Source organism: Sinocyclocheilus anshuiensis, unplaced genomic scaffold (assembly GCF_001515605.1).
Source record: "Sinocyclocheilus anshuiensis isolate Anshui unplaced genomic scaffold, SAMN03320099.WGS_v1.1 scaffold914, whole genome shotgun sequence".
Lineage (NCBI taxonomy): Eukaryota > Metazoa > Chordata > Actinopteri > Cypriniformes > Cyprinidae > Sinocyclocheilus > Sinocyclocheilus anshuiensis.
In genome coordinates this window covers 1703340-1723880 of record NW_015539870.1, presented here as the reverse complement: position 1 = coordinate 1723880, position 20541 = coordinate 1703340, and the positions used below count along the sequence as shown (strand labels likewise).

Here is a 20541-nt window from a genome sequence, read left to right as displayed (position 1 = left end):
TACTGCTACTGCTTTCTGTGATTTCTAATACAGTTTTGAGTTGGCTATCAGTGTATCGAGTATTGTAAAAAACTAAACTGTAGTTTGGTATTCACTCAAAAGGTTAATCATAATCTAAACCATAATCAACACCACACATTCATTATACTATCACTTGCAATGGTTGCTTTTATTATAAACAGGCATATGCTGACAATCTACAGCATGGAAAATTCTAATGAGCTTCGGTTTCAGGACATGTAAATCTATGGCATGCTTTGTTGAGCCTTAAAATATCCTGACAGCTATCACAATAAGTAATTTGTTAAGAAATTGTTGGGTGCAGTTGTGTTTATTTAGTTATGCAAATTAGTTATCAAAAGTGACTTACCTTAGTGCAGCTTTGGCAGTAAAACTCTCCATTATTCCCTGGAGACAGTATGATTTCTCCTGTGGGTATCAGCTGGATTTTCAGCTCCATCATGTTGTGTCTCTTTGACTGTGTATGATTGTCCTTCCTCACTAGCATTCACTCTGTGTGAGGGGTGCTTCAACCCTCACTTGTGCTTCTGCTCTGTTGGATACAGGAGAAAGAGGGACGATATTCATAAACAACAGGATGCAAACAGAGAAAGATGAAGTAAATCAGGTTGTTTAGTGCTGTAGAATTTACCTGTTGCCAAATAGAGAGTCAATGCAAGTTGTTATAGATGTGTAAAGGGTGTCCGAGGCTCGTCTCACAGCCAGATGTGCACTATAATTTAAGGTTCCTAATGCTGAGCTGCTTTGAGTGTGCTGAGAGTCTGCCGTCAGGGTTTCCTCTAGGCTTCAGCATCCTGTCCTCGACATTCCCGGGGTAAACACCGGAGGAACCCATTCCAACATATAATGGCTTGACAGACAGGTGGTAAAGTCCTGATACAAACAATCCACTGACCTTTACCCTGAAATCTCTGACCTCAGCATTCCTTTAGGATGCTATCTATCTATCTATCTATCTATCTATATCTATCTATCTATCTATCTATCATCTATATTTTTTATTTTTCACATTCATTAATAATTAATTCTAATTATTATAATTCATTCTTAATTCTAAAACCATATGCTAACATTAGGGGGATGTTTGGTATTTGCTGGGGAGTTTCTCTTAAGAATAAATCTGTTTACAAAATAACACATTGTCTGTCTTGAGTGCTTTTAAATATGATTCCCAGAAAATGTGATTGTCAGTTTTGAATGTGTGAAGCTTGTAGGAGGGGAAATGACAGAGACACACATCCTCTGACCTGTGACATTAATTGAGACATGCATGATTTCTGGGCATCAACAGGAAAGAGTGGCCTTGGCATCCCAGAGCACAGTATGATCTAAATTTGGGTAAAGACACAGATCTCTGTCAGCATAGCATTTAGTGAGTTACATAAAAGTGACTTATGAAGGTTTTATATGATGACAGTTAAATGACTTTAGTTGTCTTGCTTGCATATTGCATGCTGTGATCACTAAAACAACAGATGGTCAGCATGAGAGCAAAGAGAAATGACAAAATTAATAAAAGATCTCCACCAAACGCAGATGAACTGCAGCTGGTTTAGACTACGAGACTCTGAATACTGGAGTAATGATATCCTGTTTGTAAAAGAGGGAAATCATGGAATCATTTAAGGTGTGGTAGGTGAGAATGGGTGAAGGGCAGGGCAAAAATAATGGATAACTATGGCTGTTTTGACATGGTAAACAGTACTGCAAGAGTTATGTAAGAGGCCATTTAGAATAGCTCTCTCGAATGTAACTGGCAACAACTAGGCTATTTTAGAGGAAAAGGAAGCATCACATATTTCAGTGGCATCCTATTTCCTCTGTCTTACTCTCATTTTTTTTTTTGAAAATTTACATGCAGTATTTCTCAAGTCTCTGCAGTATTTTTTGCCAAAGGTTTTAGTTTTTCTTGTGACGTAAATCTGAACAATAAAACCCATACATCTTTCCCCATTCCCTTAAAATGTGGCCATGGTATTGCTTGATTTGCAGAGAGATTGGAACATATCTGTTTTGGGTCTGTACTATTTATTATTATTATTAAATATGTATTAATTTATTTGCATGCAGCAGATTATGTTTTAGTCTGATTGAATGGATGGTTGTTGATATCAATAGATGAAACTGCACCACCTGCTGGGCGCATTATGTTACGTTAAAACAGACTTTAGTAACATAAAAAAAGAATAACAGGTATATAGTGGAGATCAAGCTTAGAGAACAACCTACAATTTCCTTAATTTCAAGGTCACTATGGAAGAGACTGGAAGAAGAATGGACCAAGATCACACCAGCGCAGAAACTAGTGATGTCCTGCGGCCGCAGATGTGCTGAAGTCATTCAAAGCAGGGGCTTCTACAATTCCTACTAATTTCTGACAGCTGTAACCCTCCAAAATGTTTGTTGTAATCATGTTTCATGCTACAGTGGTTACTGTTCTCTAATTTTGATCACTGTGTTTCCCACAAAATAAAGGTTTTTGTTGAAATGCCTTTTACGTAATGTAATTTTTAAAATAATGTGTTACTCTCTTATAATACATTAAAAAAAAAAACATCAACACAAATTCAATCTATTTTACCAGTTTAGAACTAAAAATGAACTAAAATAGCTTAAATAAAAAACGTATCAAATTTTATTCTGTATTAAATTCTACATCACTAAACAGCCTGATTTACTTAATCTTTCTCTGTTTGTATCTCGTCTCTGTTTATGAATATCGTCTCTCTTTCTCCTGTATTTTATTCTCTATTTATTCAATTAAATAGTCATGGAACAATACATGGAACAATTTTTTTTTAATATCCGGTGTCACATCCGGAAGTTTGGCCCTACGTATTTTCTTACGTTTGGTGTCGTAAAAGACATCATTTCCGTTGAGGCAGAGTCATCCAGATACGTAAAACCTATTCGTGGATCGCAAGCCCATATGCACAACGTGCATGATACGCCATTCCGCTGAGCACAAACCTAGTACACAACTACATTTACTGGCGAGTAAGTTATATTGTTCTCTGCGAGCACGTGGAGCGTTTTATTTGCCTATTTTAAAATAAGTATATATTTTTTTTCTTGGTAATGCTCGTTTGCGGAAACAGTTTGCTTGTTGTGTAATATGTAACATTAGTAAGCTAAGCTAACATGCTAATTACTGCTTTATTGAAACCGAAAAAAACTGTTGCATATCCATATCTTGGATATATTTTAGTTTGACCTGCACAATATGTAAAATTGTACCTGTTAAATAAGATTTATATGGTGTCTTTAATTAATAAACAGTGGCTTGCTAGTTTCGGTAACTTTACGATAGGAAAACAATTCAGGCGCGATAGCCACGTTAGTCGGCGAAGTTCATTGTTGTGGTTTGGATATTTTATTTATAACTATTTGCACAAATATTTGCATTCTAATTCGGATTTCCTTTCATTACCAACAAATTTGATTTTTATTAGTTCTCCCTTAGTCTTCCACGTTGTTGCGGTTCTTTGAATGAATTCGTAGTGGAGTGTTCTTTTCTATTATCATCTTCAACGTGTTTCAGTAACTTACTCATGCTTTGCAGTTTGATCTCATGTTTTGTGCTTTACTGTTTTCCTTGCAGTACACGCTGCCATGGCAGCTGCATTCCCCTACAGAGGTGTTCCTGGAACCATGCCTCCAGGTGTTCCTCCACCTCCTCCTGCTGTTGCTCCAGTACCAGATTACATGACTGAGGAGAAACTGCAAGAGAAAGGTGCGCTCACATGGCTCGATCACATCCACTGTTCTTGCTTTGTGTACTTTGAATGTTTAGTGACATGATTTGCTTTTGTTTGGGTAACCTTGCTGTTGCAGCTCGGAAATGGCAGCAGCTTCAGGCCAAACGCTATTCAGAGAAGAGGAAATTTGGCTTTGTGGATGCTCAGAAAGAGGACATGCCACCAGAGCATGTGCGCAAAATCATCAGGGATCATGGTGACATGACGAACAGGAAATTTCGTCATGACAAGAGGGTCTACCTTGGGTAAGACCATTTGTGTTATTGACTAGGTCAGTGTTTCCCAACCTTTTTTTAGTCGCGGCACCCTTTGGAAATTTTAACAAACTTGTGGCACCCTACAAAATTAATTTTGTCACAATATTTGAATTTCTAACTTCGATGTGATCATTTGAAAGGTATAGATATTCGGTACAACAGGGAAGAACTGCAGAATATAATGTCATACAGATATTTTTAATATTATTAAAAAACTTGGTCCATCAATGGTGATAATCAGCTAATTTCTAATGAAGAGACCAATTTATATGACAGGTTTTAATGTAGGCTTTTATACATATGTAAACATTATTTAATTACCATTATAACTAGCTATCTCACAAATTTTTGCTCACTCAGTGTTTTTTTAATTTTACAGTGGGGTAATTTTGGTGCAGTAGCACGAGATAGCTTGATTTCAAACTTTGAATTGAATAAAAAATGACAAGTAAGCAGTCAGTAATAAAATAAGAACAAATAAAGAAATTAATAATGATAGCACAAATAAAAAATAACGACAGGTCTTCGAATTAAATAAATTGATTTTTTGTTTTTCGGGTAGGTATAACAGTAGGGATAAGATATTTAACTTTTTTTTTTACCAATTATCCAAATAATGTTTAGTCCTAGAAAGCTATTATTATCAGAACACGTGAGCATAATATGCGGTTAGCAGATCAATGAATGAGAGGGCAGCGTTACCAGAGTTGCCCATATACCACACCATGTTACAACACAGTAGGGCTATTGCAGACAGAAACAATACTGTACTACATCCATGTTTCCTGTCGGCTCGATTTTTGAGTGGACTTCTGTTCCGATTCGCATGAACGGTATACGAGTGGAGCGACTGAGCGGAGTGCACACGCATAGAGCGGGATAATACGCAGAGCGTCACACCACGTGAAAGTGAAACCTGAGCGGTGAACTAATTTTCGGCAGCCGGAATTTCGGTGCGTCTCTAATTATTGGCGACATCAGAAATGGATATTATATAATAGATGCTTTTTTGAACATTTTAGCAATTTAAAAATATTACAAAATGATTTTTTTACACTGCACCCCTGCTCTCGACAGACGGCACCCCGGTTGGGAAACACTGGACTAGGTAACCGATATTTATGTATGTTCATTATTAATGGTATATGTTGCTTTTGTCTGCAGGGCCCTGAAATATATGCCCCATGCAGTGCTCAAACTGCTGGAGAACATGCCCATGCCCTGGGAGCAAATCAGAGATGTTCCTGTGCTCTACCACATCACAGGCGCCATTTCCTTTGTAAACGAAATCCCATGGGTGATTGAGCCGGTGTACATTGCTCAGTGGGGGTAGGTGATGGTGTTCAATGGCATAACTTTCAGAGCAGAGACTGAAACTTAGGGCTGCACATTTTGTGTAAAATTGTCTTTTTTTCTGATGCTGTTTTGAAAGCTCCATATTTGTTTGTTTGTTTTTTTGCAGAAAAATTATATATCTGTATGGCTGTAATAATTACAGAAAACTTTTTTTTTTCCAGCACGATGTGGATCATGATGCGTCGTGAGAAGCGAGACAGGCGGCACTTCAAGCGCATGCGTTTCCCCCCATTTGATGATGAAGAGCCTCCGTTGGATTATGCGGACAACATCCTGGATGTTGAGCCTCTTGAGGCGATCCAGATGGAGCTGGACCCTGAGGAGGACTCCTCTGTTGCAGAATGGCTTTATGAGCATAAACCTCTGAAAGATACCACAAAGTGAGTGTCGGTGACAGTTGTTAAAAAGTATGGTTTCTCGTTTTTGTCCAGATCTCGTCTTTTGTTCATGATTTAATTTTTTTCCTTCCACAGATATGTGAATGGGACCACATACAGACGCTGGCAGTTCACATTACCAATGATGTCCACTCTGTATCGATTGGCTAATCAGTTGCTGACAGACTTGGTGGATGGAAACTACTTCTACTTGTTTGACTTGAAGGCTTTCTTCACCTCTAAAGCGTTGAACATGGCCATTCCAGGGGGACCCAAATTTGAGCCACTTGTCAGAGACATTAACCTCCAGTACGTACCATGTTCTGTAGCATAATTGACCATTACTTTTTATTTTCTCCAGAAGTCTGACTTGGTTTGTTTTCAGGGATGAAGACTGGAATGAGTTCAATGACATCAACAAGATCATCATCAGACAACCAATCAGGACAGAATACAAAATTGCATTCCCTTACTTATACAACAACCTGCCACATCATGTGCACCTCACCTGGTATGAAACTTCATCATGCCTACAGTTTTATCGTTCTATACAAATCCCTGTTGTGCTGAACCAATGGTATGTGATTGTCCATGCAGGTACCACACACCAAACGTGGTGTTCATCAAGACTGAGGATCCTGATTTGCCCGCCTTCTACTTTGACCCTCTGATCAACCCCATCTCCCATAGGCACTCTGTCAAGGTCAGAAGTTTTATTAAACTGTTTCTAAATGTTCTGATTTATTCTCACACTAATTCCAAGCTTCTGTTTTCTCCATAGAGCCAAGAGCCACTGCCAGATGATGATGAGGAGTTTGAACTGCCTGAGTATGTAGAGCCATTACTGAAAGAGACGCCTCTCTACACTGACAACACAGCTAATGGAATTGCGCTGTTGTGGGCACCTCGTCCATTTAATCTCCGCTCTGGAAGAACCAGACGGGCCATCGATGTGCCTCTCATCAAAAACTGGTTCGTATTGAACACTATACTGTATTTGAAGGCTGAAAGGGGCCGTTCTCAAAGAACACATTTTTACATTCCACTGTTTTGCTTTTGCATTTATCCATGTAAACATGCACTGGAAAGACGTCTTGGACCATTGCGCTCACATTAGGGGTGTGCGATAATTCATGTCTTGCATTAAACAAAATACATGTGTGTAAATTCATCTAAATGCCACTTCGGATGCAGCTTCTGTGTTGATTTAATTTGCTTGGTAACAGCCCAAATGTCTTATTATTCTAATTCCCTGATTAAATGTAAGAATTTGACTCAAAAGATAATGGACACTTTTAGAAAAAATGGCTTTATAAAGGTAAAAATGCCCATAAAATGCAAAAATCAGTTTAAACTTATTGGAAAATATTAATTTCTATCAGTATGAACTGACCACCACACAGAATATGAAGAATATTAAAAACATTAGGAGTCGGCTGTCTTTGGCAGTCCTTAAGGTACCAGCACAATAACACACTCAGCAAAATATTGTCTAATTATCGTTAACGATAAAATCCCAGAAAATATCGAGGTATAATTTTTTGTCAATATCGCACACCCCTAGCTCACATCTTGCATTTTTTGTAGCATCTTACACACAACTTGGCATTCTAATAACGTGGCAGTCAAGTTCAAAGTTAAACTTTAAAAAAAATGCGTCTCTAGGCTTCCCCCACCCTTCATTTCACTGCCCTTCATCTCACATTTCTAAACACAATGTTCTGTGTGAATGGTCCCTAACCCATTTAGGGTTTAAGTATTAAGAGACCATACAAGAAGATTATAATTTCTGAATAGACACTTTTGTTTGTTCAAACACCTTCAGGTATCGTGAGCACTGTCCTGCAGGCCAGCCTGTGAAGGTGCGTGTGTCTTACCAGAAGCTCCTGAAGTACTACGTGCTGAATGCGCTAAAACACAGACCACCTAAGGCACAGAAAAAGAGGTGAGAATGCTATTCCAGAGCTTGTTCCATTGAAAAATGTTGACGCATTTAATGATGATTCCTTTTATCTTCCTTAGATACCTGTTCCGCTCTTTCAAAGCCACCAAATTCTTCCAGTCCACAAAGCTGGATTGGGTAGAAGTCGGTCTCCAGGTGTGCCGGCAGGGCTACAACATGCTGAACCTGCTGATTCACAGAAAGAACCTCAACTACCTTCACTTGGACTACAACTTCAACTTGAAGCCTGTGAAAACCCTCACCACAAAGGAACGTAAGAAATCCAGATTCGGGAACGCGTTCCACTTGTGCCGTGAGGTTCTGCGTTTGAGCAAGCTTGTGGTGGACAGTCATGTGCAGTACAGGCTTGGAAATGTTGACGCTTTCCAGGTATGATATAAAATAATGAATGCAGTTTCTGTGTAGCTAATTGTTGTCATTGTTTCATTGTTCTGTTACTAAAGCCTTTTGTCTACCTTGTAGCTGGCAGATGGACTGCAGTACATCTTCGCCCATGTCGGTCAATTGACTGGCATGTACCGCTACAAGTACAAGCTCATGAGGCAGATTAGAATGTGCAAAGACCTGAAGCATCTCATCTACTACCGCTTCAACACAGTGAGTAACACTCAATTCAACCAAATGCACCATTTTGTAGAGTACATAGTTTTTCTGTGATTGTGTTCAAATTGGTGCTATGCCTTACATCTGAAGTGACCTGTTTTTATAGGGTCCAGTTGGAAAAGGTCCGGGCTGTGGGTTCTGGGCTTCAGGATGGAGAGTCTGGCTGTTCTTCATGAGAGGCATCACACCTCTTCTGGAGCGGTGGCTTGGGAATCTTCTGGCCAGGCAGTTTGAGGGTAAAATGAGCTTTTGTTCATATGCAAAAAGCATGTAGAAGATGTAGTAACATTTTAAAGGATAACAAGTACTAATTCATAGTGTGATGCTATTTAGGTCGACACTCCAAGGGTGTTGCAAAGACTGTGACCAAACAGCGTGTGGAATCTCACTTCGATCTGGAGCTTAGAGCTGCTGTGATGCATGACATCCTGGATATGATGCCTGAGGGTATCAAGCAGAACAAGGCCAGAACCATCTTGCAGCATCTCAGTGAGTCATGGAGATGCTGGAAGGCCAACATCCCTTGGAAGGTAAATTTTTGTTCTAAGTTTTTTGCTGCCCATCAATGGTATGTGATTACGTTTGGAAGTTTATCATTAAGGGATTTTCATTACTTATTTTTTTCAGGTTCCTGGGCTTCCAACACCCATTGAGAACATGATTCTCCGCTACGTGAAGGCCAAAGCTGACTGGTGGACCAACACAGCCCACTATAACCGTGAAAGAATCAGAAGAGGAGCCACTGTGGATAAGACTGTGTGCAAGAAGAACCTGGGACGTCTCACTCGACTCTATCTAAAGGCGGAGCAGGAGAGACAGCACAATTACCTGAAGGTACATTTTTTGGGTAACAAAATATCTTTAAACAGGCTGCTGTTACTGATAAAGAACACATTAAAGGGAGATGTGTTTTTATGTTATAGGATGGACCTTACATCACAGCTGAGGAGGCCGTGGCCATCTACACCACCACAGTACACTGGCTGGAGAGTCGTCGTTTCTCTCCGATCCCCTTCCCTCCTCTCTCTTACAAACATGACACTAAGCTGCTCATCCTGGCTTTGGAGAGACTCAAGGAGGCTTACAGGTCAGGCCAGTCCCATAAAAGCAAGCTGATTGAATGCACTGGTTTTGTTTAGATGTTTGCATCTTTTCTGACGTTTTTTCCTTTATCTAGTGTGAAGTCAAGGCTGAACCAGTCACAGCGTGAGGAGTTAGGTCTGATTGAGCAGGCCTATGACAACCCTCATGAGGCTCTGTCAAGAATCAAACGTCACCTCCTCACTCAGAGAGCCTTCAAAGAGGTTAGCACACATTCATTTCAGCACACTTTATATAACCACAAGAGTTGTCTTAGCCCATTACTGGTCCTAGCTTGCATCTAAATTGGTCCTTTTTCTCTCTAGGTGGGCATTGAATTCATGGACCTTTACAGTCACTTGGTGCCAGTTTATGATGTTGAACCCCTGGAAAAGATCACTGATGCATACCTGGATCAGTACCTCTGGTATGAGGCAGACAAGCGCAGACTTTTTCCACCCTGGATCAAACCAGCTGACACAGAGCCACCTCCACTGCTGGTGTACAAATGGTGCCAAGGTGAGAGAGATGATTTTTTATTTTTTATTTTTTTTTGATGGCTGATATCTTTGGAAGCAGGGTGACCAATACAAAGCTGAAATGCAGACATGCTTTATTAAAGTATTACAGTGTTGGCCTTTATATTACTAACAGTAGAAATACAAATAACTTACAAATGAAAAATAATACTTTTTATTTTAAAGGGGTCATCGGATGCCCATTTTCCACAAGTTGATATGATTCTTTAGGGTCTTAATGAAGTCTATAACATACTTTGGTTAAAATTTCTCAATGGTAGTGTAAAAAACACAATTTTTACAGTGTCAAAATCAGCTCTGCAGAAATCAACCCGTTTTTTTGCATGTTGGAGGTTTTTGAAGCTCAAAGTGGGCGGAGCCGGCCATCGCCATCTTGGCAGCGCGTCACTCCCGGATAATCGAAAATGGGCAAAGAGGTAGAAGCTGGTTGCTGAAACCATGCCCACCTAGCTCGACGCCGGTGACAGCAGTGGCAATCCACCTGTAACTCAAGTGGCCACACCCTTAATTATGCAGAAATTCAAGGCTTAATATAATTTAAACGGATGAGTTATAAAAAAATTCACCCCCTCACAGTTGTCATGAAGGGCAAAATTAACTATATAGACCAAAATAATTTTTTGTACCATGCTGTAAACATTTTTTTCTGCTGTAAAGTTGGGCATTTTAACATGGGGAGTCTATGGGACTCCTTTTTGGAGCCAGCCTCTAGCGGCCAGTCGATGAATTGCAGTTTTAGTCACTTCCGTGTTGGCTTCACGAGAGAGACCGGAAGGTTGCCGATTGGGGGTGATGAGCGGTGCTCTGAGAGACTGTTTACTTTAGCCACGAAACTTGCTAACTAGCACGTTATTAGGAATAGCGATTGCAAAGATTCATTAAAAAAACCTTATACTCACTTCTGCTGTAAGTGAAGCTGGATCACGAATGATTCGTGCAAACATTTAGGCAGACGCATTTAGGCAGGTTGGGGACGCATTCCCTTCACAAACAAAAGTAATCTACTGCGTCTTCAGCGGCTCAGATGTCGGGAGTAAATGACGACTGCTATGTTCATTATTACATCCAACAACAAAACACTAAACACCTAAATTGCTATGGAGCCATTCTTGTCTACATCTGCTCCGGCAGTGAAACAATGGCTGTCTGACTGTTACAGCTCACTCAGGGCAGGTCTAAGGTAAGACGGCCGTGTCAATCAACTATCGTGGGAGAAGCTGAGAACGGCCTGATTTGAAAAAGGGGATATTATTTTTAGGGATTAAATAAACCATTTTTCAGGATTTTTATCATTATAGGGTAGATGTGTACACACTGCCAACACACATTTATGTTCAAACAACATGTAAAAGTGAATTTAGCATCCGATGACCCCTTTAACATTTCAGCTTAATAATACATGTGCATCCATGGTGAGGCACTGGCATTATCAGGGCTTTTAGAATGAAAGTTTCATCACAATAAAGGTCCTGCTTTCGACATTAATTGGCCAAACCAAAACTTAGTTGCTGATGGCAATTAAAAAAAGGGAAAAATCATTGACCACTAAAGTGTCTTGTCAAAATATCAAACTCTTGTAATTATGTCTGCTAGGAATCAACAACCTGCAGGATGTGTGGGAGACGGCAGAGGGCGAATGCAACGTCATGCTGGAGTCTCGCTATGAGAAGATGTATGAGAAGATTGACTTGACGCTGCTGAACAGGCTTCTGCGTCTCATTGTTGATCACAACATTGCCGATTACATGACGGCCAAAAACAACGTTGTCATTAACTATAAGGTCTGTTTATTGAATATATAATAGTCTGAAAACTTCATATTTCTCTTAATGCTTTTGAGAAGTTATATTAGAAATTTCCTTTTACTGCTCTGTTTGATTTTAGATATCTGTATTCTTTCTTAACAGGACATGAACCACACAAACTCGTACGGTATCATCCGCGGCCTGCAGTTTGCCTCTTTCATTGTGCATTACTATGGTTTGGTGATGGACCTGCTGGTGCTGGGTCTACACAGAGCCAGTGAGATGGCTGGACCTCCTCAGATGCCCAATGACTTTCTCAGCTTCCAGGACACGGTCACTGAGAGTGCCCATCCTATACGCCTTTACTGCAGATACATAGACCGCATTCACATCTTCTTCAGGTTAGTAATGCAGATGAAAGAAGTCTCCCATCTCCTATTGTGCAATATTGAGATTTTTTCCAAAAGTTGCTGTTTTATGAACTTGTGATTTTGCTGTGTGTAGGTTCTCTGCTGATGAGGCGAGAGATCTGATCCAGAGGTACTTGACCGAACACCCAGACCCCAACAATGAGAACATTGTGGGCTACAACAATAAGAAATGCTGGCCAAGAGATGCTAGGATGAGACTGATGAAACATGATGTGAACTTGTAAGTGCTCTAGACTTTTGTCCTTCTGAAACCCTTATTAAATAATAGAAAAATGCACATGGTATGATTCATTTCTTTATAATCACACAAGGGGCCGTGCTGTGTTCTGGGACATCAAGAATCGCCTGCCTCGTTCTGTGACCACAATTCAGTGGGAGAACAGCTTTGTGTCTGTGTACAGCAAGGACAACCCCAACTTACTCTTCAACATGTGTGGCTTTGAGTGTCGCATCCTCCCCAAGTGCCGCACTAGTTATGAGGAGTTTACGCACAAAGATGGTGTGTGGAATTTGCAGAATGAGGCAAGTAGAATTGCAAACTATCGATTAAATATAACTGTTGGCACGTCAAAAAGGATGGTGGATAATAGTGTGTTAATTTTTAGGTAACAAAGGAAAGGACCGCACAGTGTTTCCTGCGTGTAGATGATGAGTCAATGCAGAGGTTCCACAACAGAGTGCGACAGATTCTGATGGCTTCTGGGTCCACCACCTTCACGAAGGTATGCGCCCTGAACCTTAACATTGAAACACCCATAGCAAACTTGTATTTCCCATTTTACACATGGTTTTGCATAATGTTGCTCTTCTCAGATTGTGAACAAGTGGAACACTGCTCTGATTGGTCTGATGACATACTTCCGTGAAGCCGTGGTCAACACCCAAGAGCTTTTGGACCTGCTGGTGAAGTGTGAGAATAAGATCCAAACCCGTATCAAGATTGGGTTGAACTCCAAAATGCCTAGTCGTTTCCCTCCTGTGGTGTTTTACACCCCTAAGGAGTTGGGTGGACTGGGAATGCTTTCCATGGGACACGTACTGATTCCACAGTCTGACCTTAGGTAAGCCATTTGCAGTTTTAATTACGGTTTCTTTTATTAGCATTAGGCCTGTCGCGATATTAAATAACCATCTAATCGCGATTATTTGATCTAACTGCGGTTGTTTCAGACAACCGCGATTTATTGTGCTTTTTATACGAGACAAGGGGGAGTCATACACCAAAAGAAACAGAAGAGCACCAGTTTGCTTTTCATGCACTGTATAGCCTATACAAGGCTCCAGACTCATTCTTCCCACTGGTCGCTCTTTTGCAACTAACTTTCTCAGCTGGTCGCAATGACGGGCACATGATTTGGTCGCAGTTTTTTTTTGCTCTACAACATGGGATTATTCAATGCACGCTGATGAACTTTTATCATAGTTTATAGTTATATGGAAACGAAAGTGGTTAACATTCAACCCGTTCTTTATCATCAGTAGTATTATTTGTGATTTAAATTGTGAATGGGAGTTTCTTTCTCTTTTGCTGTGTTAAGCCGCGGGCTTAGGATGCTTTCACTTTCGAATTCGCGATCTTGTTGATCATTTTTGAGGCGCTCACCTTCGTGCTCGTGCTGACACGGCGAGTATACTCTCGAAGCGCTGTTTTGTTATGCTTTCAGTTTCGTTTGCCGTTCGATGTTTCTCATATGCAACAGAAATTGCAGCGCTGATGAGTTGACCAACGCAGTGGTCGCGCCAGTGCGACCACACACAAAATTTAGTCGCACAGGCATAAATTATACAGTCAGCTAGTTTAATTTCATAGCTTATATATTTTTATTCAAATGTAGTTTTTCTCTGTAATGAGGAAGTGAGTATTTAGTGGATTGCGTTTAACAAAGGGTTTAAAAGTGACCATTAGTTGCTCAAACACAGTATTGATATTCTGTAGTGTAGAAAAAAAATAGCGCTGGTGTTGGATCGGTATTGGCCAATTCTTAGAATTTGGAATGCTCTATGTAATCTTACACTGCAGAATAACTCGAAAAGATTAAAAGATAACATCATAATTATTTACTGAACCCTTAAATTAATCAATTATATAATGAAAGCCATAAAAACAGACAATTAATCGCAATAACCGTGACTATTTTTAGACAATTACTCGTCAGCCAAATGTCATAATCGTGACAGCCCTAATTAGCACCTTCATGGAAATTAATATACATCCACGGATGCAGGTGATTGATTTAAAGTTCTTCTGTGTTTACTCAGGTGGTCCAAACAGACCGATGTGGGCATCACTCATTTCCGTTCCGGTATGAGTCATGAGGAGGATCAACTGATTCCTAATCTGTACCGCTACATCCAGCCATGGGAGAGCGAGTTCATTGACTCCCAGAGGGTTTGGGCCGAATACGCCCTCAAACGACAGGAGGCCATTGCTCAGAACAGGTACTGTCCTCTTAACCAAACCCAATTCTTTATTATGTTGATGAGTTCATTCTTATTAATGAGTTTGATACTCTTCAGACGTTTGACACTGGAGGATCTGGAGGACTCCTGGGACAGAGGTATTCCACGTATTAACACACTCTTCCAGAAGGACAGACACACTCTGGCTTATGACAAGGGTTGGAGAGTCAGAACAGACTTCAAGCAGTACCAGGTAAAAGTCTTTCCTTCTGGTGAACATGACTTGCATGTTGAAAGCAGTGCCAGTCATCAGTTAGATTTATTTTGTTTTGTTTTTTAAATAAAGGCTTTTGATTGTGTTTTCAGGTGTTGAAGCAAAATCCATTCTGGTGGACTCACCAAAGGCATGATGGGAAATTGTGGAATTTAAACAACTACCGTACCGACATGATCCAGGCTCTTGGAGGAGTGGAAGGCATTCTTGAGCACACGCTCTTCAAGGGAACCTACTTCCCCACCTGGGAGGGTCTCTTCTGGTAAGACCTTTTTTGTTGTCACACATTCAGTATAGTTAACGCTATTTTTGACTGTTTTTAAGACTCATTCGCTCAACAATTTTATCTCTTATAGGGAAAAGGCCAGTGGTTTCGAAGAGTCCATGAAATGGAAGAAACTCACCAATGCTCAGAGATCTGGTCTGAACCAGATTCCTAATCGACGATTCACCTTGTGGTGGTCTCCTACAATCAACAGAGCCAATGTATGTCTATGAAAAGCCATTGCATTTAGACAGCATTTTCCCCACCGTTCTTTTTCTTGAGACTCACTCATTCTCTTGATGTTCTTGTAGGTATACGTGGGTTTCCAGGTGCAGTTGGACCTCACTGGAATATTCATGCATGGTAAAATCCCAACTCTCAAGATCTCTCTGATCCAGATCTTCAGAGCTCACTTGTGGCAGAAGATTCATGAGAGCATCGTCATGGATCTCTGTCAGGTAAAGAGATGTGCTTCCTATAAATGGGTCAGGATATTATGCGGTGAATATTACTCATGATTATGTAACAGGACTGTTCTATACAAACTGTTTGTGTGGTTTTATACTTTAGACTGAAATGTTACTAACAATTGGCTTATTCAGAAGGATGCCATCAGTAAACTTTTGTTTGCCCTGTGTAGGTGTTTGACCAGGAGCTGGATGCTTTGGAGATTGAGACAGTCCAGAAAGAGACAATCCATCCCAGGAAGTCTTACAAGATGAATTCCTCCTGTGCTGACATTCTGTTGTTTGCCTCCTACAAGTGGAACGTCTCTCGTCCCTCACTTCTAGCAGACTCCAAGTATGTGTGATTGAAATTAATGAATCCATTGACATCTAAAAAATCAGGAGGAAAAATTTAAACATTTCACACATAATACTCGCATGTAAAAACCACATTAAAGCCATACAGTCCTGTTGTATGGTATGGTAAATGTCTGATTCGTTCTATAGGGATGTTATGGACAGCACCACCACGCAGAAGTACTGGATTGACATTCAGCTCAGATGGGGTGACTACGACTCTCATGACATTGAGCGATATGCCAGGGCCAAGTTCTTGGATTACACCACTGACAACATGAGTATTTACCCATCACCCACTGGAGTGCTGATTGCCATTGATCTGGCATACAACCTTCACAGGTCAGTATATTATAGCATATTGTGTTGGTGATTTAAATCACAAAGTTAAGTACAAGTTTGTTACACATCCCAAAAACAGCGACAGAGCATCAAGTATTTATGATTTGCTTGTTTCTCTCTCTACAGTGCTTATGGTAACTGGTTCCCTGGAGGTAAGCCCCTGATCCAGCAGGCCATGGCGAAGATAATGAAGGCCAACCCAGCTCTGTATGTGCTGAGAGAGCGAATCCGCAAGGGTCTGCAGCTCTACTCTTCAGAGCCCACTGAGCCTTACCTGTCTTCCCAGAACTACGGAGAGCTGTTCTCCAACCAGATCATCTGGTTTGTGGATGACACCAATGTGTATAGAGTCACCATCCACAAGGCAAGTGACTTTAACATCATGAAGATGTCCCTTTTGGTGTTTATATTTTCTTTTCTTATATTGTTTTCTATAGATTGTGTGCCAAATATTTTAATCTTTCATTTCCCATTTTAGACCTTTGAAGGAAACTTGACCACAAAACCAATCAACGGAGCCATTTTCATTTTCAACCCCAGAACTGGACAGCTTTTCCTAAAGATCATTCACACATCTGTATGGGCAGGACAAAAGCGTCTTGGGCAGGTAAGTCTGTCACTCTGTGCTCTGTATTTTGTCTCCATAAGGTTACTGTGGTCTGCACAAAGCAGTCCCTCGTGGCTCTGTTTGCTTGGTTATACATTTTGCATTTGTGTTTTTGTAGCTAGCTAAGTGGAAAACTGCTGAAGAAGTGGCTGCCCTGATCCGATCGCTGCCTGTTGAAGAGCAGCCCAAGCAGATTATTGTGACCAGGAAGGGCATGTTGGATCCTCTTGAGGTTAGAACCACCCATTGTTAAAGGCAAAGTAGCTGTTTTATAGCACTGGTAAGTTATTGAAGATGTTAACTTTTAAGCTAACAGCTGTCTGTTTTCCTCAGGTGCACTTGCTGGACTTCCCCAACATTGTAATCAAGGGCTCTGAGCTCCAGCTACCCTTCCAGGCCTGTCTGAAAGTGGAGAAGTTTGGAGACCTCATTCTGAAGGCCACAGAGCCTCAAATGGTCCTGTTCAATCTGTATGACGATTGGCTGAAGACCATCTCCTCTTACACTGTAAATCCTGCTCTTATACTATAATTTTGACCTAACTGAAATCATGAGTAGCTTCTGAGGGTTACACTGGTCATTACTACAATGTCTAAAACTAGTATGTTTTTGTTGCCTAGGCATTCTCTCGTTTGATCTTAATCCTGAGAGCACTTCATGTCAACAATGACCGTGCCAAAGTTATCCTGAAGCCTGACAAGACCACGATCACCGAGCCCCACCACATCTGGCCCACTCTGACCGATGAGGAGTGGATCAAAGTGGAGGTGCAGCTCAAAGATCTCATCCTGGCTGACTATGGCAAGAAGAACAAGTGAGTACTAGATAATGAATGCTGACTGGAAAATGCATATGGATGTGAAATGGTCCACTTTTCAGATATTAATTTTGTTAACTTCTCCACAGTGTGAATGTGGCATCTTTGACCCAGTCTGAAATCAGGGACATCATCCTGGGTATGGAGATCTCTGCTCCATCCCAGCAGAGACAGCAGATCGCTGAGATTGAGAAGCAGACCAAAGAGCAGTCTCAGCTAACAGCCACACAAACTCGCACTGTCAACAAACACGGAGATGAGATTATCACCTCCACCACCAGCAACTACGAGACGCAGACCTTCTCTTCCAAAACCGAATGGAGAGTTAGGTGTGGAAAGTTTTCCATGTCACTCTTGTCTTTATAGTTGTTAAAACACAGCTAGACTTTGTTTTTAAACGGTTTTCCTGATCTCACAGGGCGATCTCTGCTGCCAACTTGCACTTACGTACTAACCACATCTACGTGTCATCGGATGACATCAAAGAAACTGGCTACACTTACATCCTGCCCAAGAACGTTCTGAAGAAGTTCATTTGCATCTCAGATCTGCGTGCTCAGGTTAGATTGACCGATTGTACTTTTTAACATGTTTTCCCTTGTGAATCTTCTTCCTTCGTTAGTAGTATTCTAAACCTGAATTTAGTTTGCATCTCTGTAATGTTTTCCTGTAGATTGCAGGTTACCTGTATGGAACCAGTCCTCCAGATAACCCTCAGGTAAAGGAAATCCGCTGCATTGTGATGGTGCCACAGTGGGGTACACATCAGACCGTTCACCTGCCTAACCAGCTGCCACAACACGAGTACTTGAAGGTCAGCATTTTACACACATGCATATGACTATAGTTTGGTGTTATCAGCAAACTATGTCTTCCCAGCCGTATCAAACCGTTTGAATGCCTCTTGAATCATTGCTCTTGAATTTCATAGGAAATGGAGCCTCTTGGATGGATCCATACACAGCCCAATGAATCGCCCCAGCTCTCTCCTCAGGATGTAACCACCCATGCAAAGGTCATGGCTGACAACCCATCCTGGGATGGCGAGAAGACTATCATTATTACTTGCAGGTACAGTTTTAGCACACTAATGCACTGTGGCTGCACTTTTAACATCCCTGAGTATAATGATTGGCCAGTGTCATGTATTCAATGTGGCATTTGTGGGTTTTAAACATTTGGTTTTCATTATCTAGTTTCACCCCTGGTTCCTGCACGCTGACGGCCTACAAGCTGACTCCCAGTGGATATGAGTGGGGTCGACAAAACACAGATAAGGGAAATAACCCCAAAGGTTACTTGCCCTCTCACTACGAAAGAGTCCAAATGCTTTTGTCTGATCGTTTCCTTGGCTTCTTCATGGTGCCTGGCCAAGTCTCCTGGAACTACAACTTCATGGGTGAGCATAGCCTTAAAATGATACATTTTTAAGTGATTTTTCACCTTTTGTAAGTTGCAGATACAGCATTCTGCTCTTCTAACCTCTCCCTTTTCATTCTAGGTGTTCGCCATGATCCCAACATGAAGTATGACCTACAGTTGGCCAACCCAAAAGAGTTCTACCATGAAGTTCACAGGCCATCTCACTTCCTCAACTTCGCTTCTCTGCAGGAGGGTGAAATCTACAATGCTGACCGTGAAGATATGTATGCATAATAGTACAAACAGTGACTATATAAAGTAAATACACCCAACAGGCTAAAGCAGTGTTTTTGTAATGTTTTGTCACCAAGACTCACTCTATACTGTTTGCAGTAATGTAAATGCTTAGGAACTCAAAACATGTCATCTGTTTTTTGCTTTATCATAATTGCCTGGCATTGAGTTGATTATGCGCATTGCTGAAAGCACATTTTGTGCTTGCTTTCTGAATGAATTCTCATTTGAAAATATCTATACCCTTTTTTCGTAATTGTTTGTGGTACATTGTGTTTTTTATAAATCCAGAATAATTTGTCTGTACCCTGTAGCTATGTTGTGCATCTGTTATGTACACTGGGTTTAAATAAAGATCACCACTTTTATAATAATTTGAGCTTGATCTCATCACTTGTGTTGGTTTCATGGCTTAAAATCTTCAGTGTCCACTGAAGGAACATTAGCTGTTCTATCTAAAGAGCAAGGGCACTGTATGCCTTCAGAGCAAACCAATCTGCATGCATATGTTACAGTCCACTGAGCAGCCCTGAACATATGATATGGCAAGTTGTTTTAACATTTATTCCTTCAAAGATATTTTATCTATTTGGATAAGTCAATACACATTGTGACTAATGCTTAAAGATGCACAAAAACTGTCAGCAAAAATAATTGTTGGTTTTGGTCAAAAAAAGTAAATTTGCACCTGCGTTTGCTTTTCTGCGTGTTTGTAGCTTAAAAGTGTTTTGAGATCCATCAATGCAGTGCCACTGATGTCAGAGAACAAAGTGCATATTCTTCATTGCCATTATCTAGCAGCTCTCGGTTTCTGGTGGATTATCTGAAAGGAATTTTGCTTCTGGTTCACATGACTTTAAAATTGCTTAAATATGTTTACTGTAGTTTCTAGTATGCATTTCAGGTTTCCTAGAAGCAGTTTCATAGACACTAATAGCTATTTAGACAGTAGCCAATGTTTACAAATTATTACTAGTAACTGCTTTATTTTATTTTTTTAAATATCTCGGTAGTAAAGATTTTTATTTTAACTATAAAGTAGTTCTGTTTAGTAGTCTTAATTTTTCATTACATGACATTACAAAAATCACTTGTACCCGAGTAAAATAAATATTACTAGTAATAACAGGGATATAGTGTCACAAAGAGATACTAGTTGCTATTGGAACTACTAGTATTTAATGAGTAGTTACATGTGATATTAAAACTAGGGATGCACCGATACCGATACTGGTATCGGTATCGGG

The 20541-nt window shown here is 40.5% G+C and overlaps 2 protein-coding genes across 3 annotated transcripts in view; one reads left to right on the top strand and one right to left on the bottom strand.

The window, feature by feature from the left end:
* LOC107685083 (unconventional myosin-Ic-like) overlaps positions 1-780 on the bottom strand; it is a 42385-nt gene extending 41605 nt beyond the window's left edge. Inside the window, exons 1-2 of the mRNA XM_016481552.1 lie at positions 653-780; positions 371-553 (exon numbers count right to left, since the gene is read on the bottom strand). Of these exons, the coding sequence (XP_016337038.1) occupies positions 371-508 (138 nt within the window). The 5' untranslated portion in view covers positions 509-553; positions 653-780. The remainder of the gene's footprint in view (positions 1-370; positions 554-652) is intronic.
* Positions 781-2916: 2136 nt separating this feature from the next.
* LOC107685080 (pre-mRNA-processing-splicing factor 8-like) lies at positions 2917-19642 on the top strand. 2 transcript variants are annotated; one of them, XM_016481544.1, is made up of 42 exons: positions 2917-3018; positions 3623-3754; positions 3856-4024; positions 5201-5365; positions 5554-5772; positions 5866-6078; positions 6155-6280; positions 6367-6472; positions 6551-6741; positions 7595-7714; positions 7792-8101; positions 8195-8329; positions 8442-8571; positions 8669-8865; positions 8963-9169; positions 9259-9422; positions 9513-9639; positions 9742-9934; positions 11548-11735; positions 11862-12100; positions 12204-12350; positions 12442-12652; positions 12736-12852; positions 12944-13191; positions 14390-14569; positions 14648-14783; positions 14897-15066; positions 15161-15290; positions 15381-15527; positions 15710-15870; positions 16023-16214; positions 16341-16578; positions 16693-16821; positions 16940-17053; positions 17155-17328; positions 17442-17635; positions 17728-17967; positions 18057-18198; positions 18312-18452; positions 18570-18709; positions 18835-19037; positions 19140-19642. In XM_016481544.1, exons 1-42 carry the CDS (start codon positions 2964-2966, stop codon positions 19292-19294), a joined length of 7095 nt encoding a protein of 2364 aa, XP_016337030.1. In that variant the 5' UTR covers positions 2917-2963; the 3' UTR covers positions 19295-19642. The 2 variants fall into 2 exon arrangements, with proteins under 2 accessions (XP_016337030.1, XP_016337031.1); XM_016481545.1 differs by lacking the exon at positions 2917-3018 and adding an exon at positions 3068-3077.
* Positions 19643-20541: the final 899 nt, after the last annotated feature.

Excerpts from the sequence above, each read along its gene's own strand:
- LOC107685080 (XM_016481544.1), top strand. The coding sequence starts at position 2,964 with ATGATACGCCATTCCGCTGAGCACAAACCTAGTACACAACTACATTTA. Across the intron at positions 9,935-11,547 it reads GGTGTACAAATGGTGCCAAG|GAATCAACAACCTGCAGGAT; the intron begins GTGAGAGAGATG and ends TATGTCTGCTAG. Across the intron at positions 12,653-12,735 it reads TGTGGAATTTGCAGAATGAG|GTAACAAAGGAAAGGACCGC; the intron begins GCAAGTAGAATT and ends GTTAATTTTTAG.